The sequence below is a fragment of the Penaeus japonicus genome, unplaced genomic scaffold, assembly GCF_977035675.1.
Source record: "Penaeus japonicus unplaced genomic scaffold, GWHDUDI00000001_assembly GWHDUDI00000033, whole genome shotgun sequence".
NCBI classification, from domain to species: domain Eukaryota; kingdom Metazoa; phylum Arthropoda; class Malacostraca; order Decapoda; family Penaeidae; genus Penaeus; species Penaeus japonicus.
Window position 1 is genome coordinate 10,503,934 of NW_028234435.1, and position 2,500 is coordinate 10,506,433.

The 2,500-nt window shown below is 36.5% G+C and overlaps 1 protein-coding gene across 5 annotated transcripts in view; it reads right to left on the bottom strand.

Annotated features, from left to right (window-relative positions):
- The window catches only part of raw (NDT-like domain-containing protein raw), a 93,478-nt gene that overhangs the window by 3,058 nt on the left and 87,920 nt on the right, over positions 1 to 2,500 (bottom strand). For all 5 annotated transcript variants that reach the window (XM_043025799.2, XM_043025803.2, XM_043025802.2 and 2 more), the window contains 5 exons: positions 2,394 to 2,472; positions 1,894 to 2,064; positions 1,473 to 1,741; positions 1,198 to 1,281; positions 1 to 1,030 (listed from right to left, as the gene is read on the bottom strand). The exon at positions 1 to 1,030 is cut by the window's left edge and continues 3,058 nt beyond it. In XM_043025799.2, coding sequence (XP_042881733.1) covers positions 893 to 1,030; positions 1,198 to 1,281; positions 1,473 to 1,741; positions 1,894 to 2,064; positions 2,394 to 2,472 — 741 coding nt within the window. In that variant the 3' untranslated portion in view covers positions 1 to 892. The remainder of the gene's footprint in view (positions 1,031 to 1,197; positions 1,282 to 1,472; positions 1,742 to 1,893; positions 2,065 to 2,393; positions 2,473 to 2,500) is intronic.

Sequence of the window (2,500 nt, forward strand, 5' to 3'; positions counted from 1 at the left end):
ATTTTATATAAATTAGTTTAAAACATAGTCACTTCCAAAACTCCCTCAGGGTGATAAGAAACTTTCATCTCATCAAATCACACACATCAAAAAACGTAATGACCAATATAGTAGTATTTCTGCAATAAACTAAAAAGGTATATTCAGTATTCATTTGCTTCATTTTTGATGACCTATCCGTTTCTTTCATCTCAGTCTCTCTACAGTCCCCTAGAGGAATTTTTAACTTCACTTTTTGTTCAGTCCAGTTCATTTGTAACAAGAAAGTACTTTATCTTGCTGTATAGGCATATTTTTTGACATGGCTAGTTCTGCCATCATAGCTTGTTACACATGTATAATTATCTTTTATCACTTTTATATCTCTTGCTGCTCTGCTTATGCTGCACTGGTTGGACATTAGCTTAAGCTGCACTCATGGAGCCCACTTTTGATTTTCCCTTGCGGCACGTCTCCACGATTGGATTTCATATCCCGAAAACAGGTCAATGTCTTACAAGTCCACAACACACATTCAGTGTTAATGAATACAACTGAATAAGCCAGATATATTGCAGTTGAAATTCAATGACCAACAGTTTATCCACACTTCATTAGCTCATCTTGGTGATCAACACCAGTGTATGTTTGTGGGAGACATGAGCTTCTGGATACCTAGCTGCTCCCTTTGCTTGGGTACATTCTTGTTCATATTAATTATTTTCTAACACTGAGTTTCCCAACAGGGAAAATTTCAGTGCTTCAACAATTCAATCATTCATAAAAAAAAAAAAAAAAAAATAACAGACTGCATTTACATGTCACCTATATCATCATGCAAGAATTTGCTTGTATTTTCACGCACATCATTCCTCTGATACACAGATCACGTGACGTTAAAATCTTGGCTTGACTATCTTGTACGACATTTGTTTATAACACATTCCACGGCTTCCTGGATGTTTTTGAAGATTAAAATCCCGTCTTTGTTAGCTTGATCTATGAGATATGTTCTTCCTCGGTTGTAGTCCTTTACTGCAGTTCGAGATAACTGTGGAGAAAATTGTCAAAACTTTAAAATTTGGGTCCTATGTGGTACATGACATAGCAAATATTCAGAATAAAGATACAGGAGTTGTGCATTTTGTGCACTGGCTTATTGTTCAATGACCAGTATGTCATCACCAGGATATGAGACTAATACAAATCACTACTAACCTGTTCTCCACAGATAGTTGCATCTGCAGTTAACATCTGTACACATAAAACTACATTGCAACCAAGACCAATATAATGCGATGCCTGAAAAAAAGAAAAGAAAAAAAAAAATGAGTATACTTTAACTTATATATCTATTATTTCAAATTGTCTAATTCAAATAAACGTACACACATTCATATAACACATATATATCTATACTTTACTTTAGTAATAAATATCAAGAAAAATAACTAACAGGGTAACTGAACACGAGCAAATACAACTGAGCTCACCAGGGCCATTGCGGATACACCCAGCGTGGTGTTTGTGATGACAAAGAGCAGAACCCTTGAGTTTTCCATAAGAGCAGCCTCCATGGGCAGCAGACGTCCTGAGCAAGCACTGGCAGCAGGATTGAAAAATGAGAGCCCATGTTTCAAGAGCATAGGAATGGCAACGTCTTCGCGCCACGTCTCTCTGTTTCCGAGGGATCCCCCAAGGTACACGTCACGCTCTCCTGTACTGCTGATTGGCCTCAGCGGTCGCCTGGGTAACGCCCAACCTGAGACAGAAGAGACATGGCTCTAATCATAAGAATATACAGAACATAATTCAAAATATTTTTGATCTTGGAGTGCTACTTCCCTCACGGTTCAGATTTTTGTTTTCAGATTAATTCACAATATCTCTATTTACAAAGATATTTCAACCTACCAAACACTTTTTGAATTGGAGACACGACCGAATGCGTAAAAACATCCCAGAGTCTCCTGCTTTCTAATCTTTGATTCTTAAACTCTGCTACAATGCAGCAAAATTCATCAAATGTGAGAAAAACATCATGGAGAGGGAGCTCTGTGCCATTCAGTTCCTGCATCTCTATCCCTGTAAAAATAAATGCACACATCAATGCCTTTCATTTGTAACTCTTCTAATCAATTTGACTCATTATTCACTGCATAAGTACGTAGTTCACAAACTTATATTCCCATCCAAGTTTTATTTCTAAAAAAATATATATTTACTGATTGAAGATCATCTTTCAGTGATATATGTGGAAAATGTAATACAGTTTAATACAGGTAACAAAATATGATCCACGACAAATTTTGAGAAAACTAAAGAATTTAGGACATTAATATAAATTAGCAAAAAAATAAGTAGTCCCCTATAAAAAAAATCCAAATAATAGCACTGCTCTTTGCAAAACTTACCTTTCTTAGCTGCAACAATTGCCTGAAGTTCCTCATTGGTCAGCTCCTTATTGGTGACCACTTTGTATGCTACACGAGCCTGAAGGAAGAGTGATCACGTCAACCAG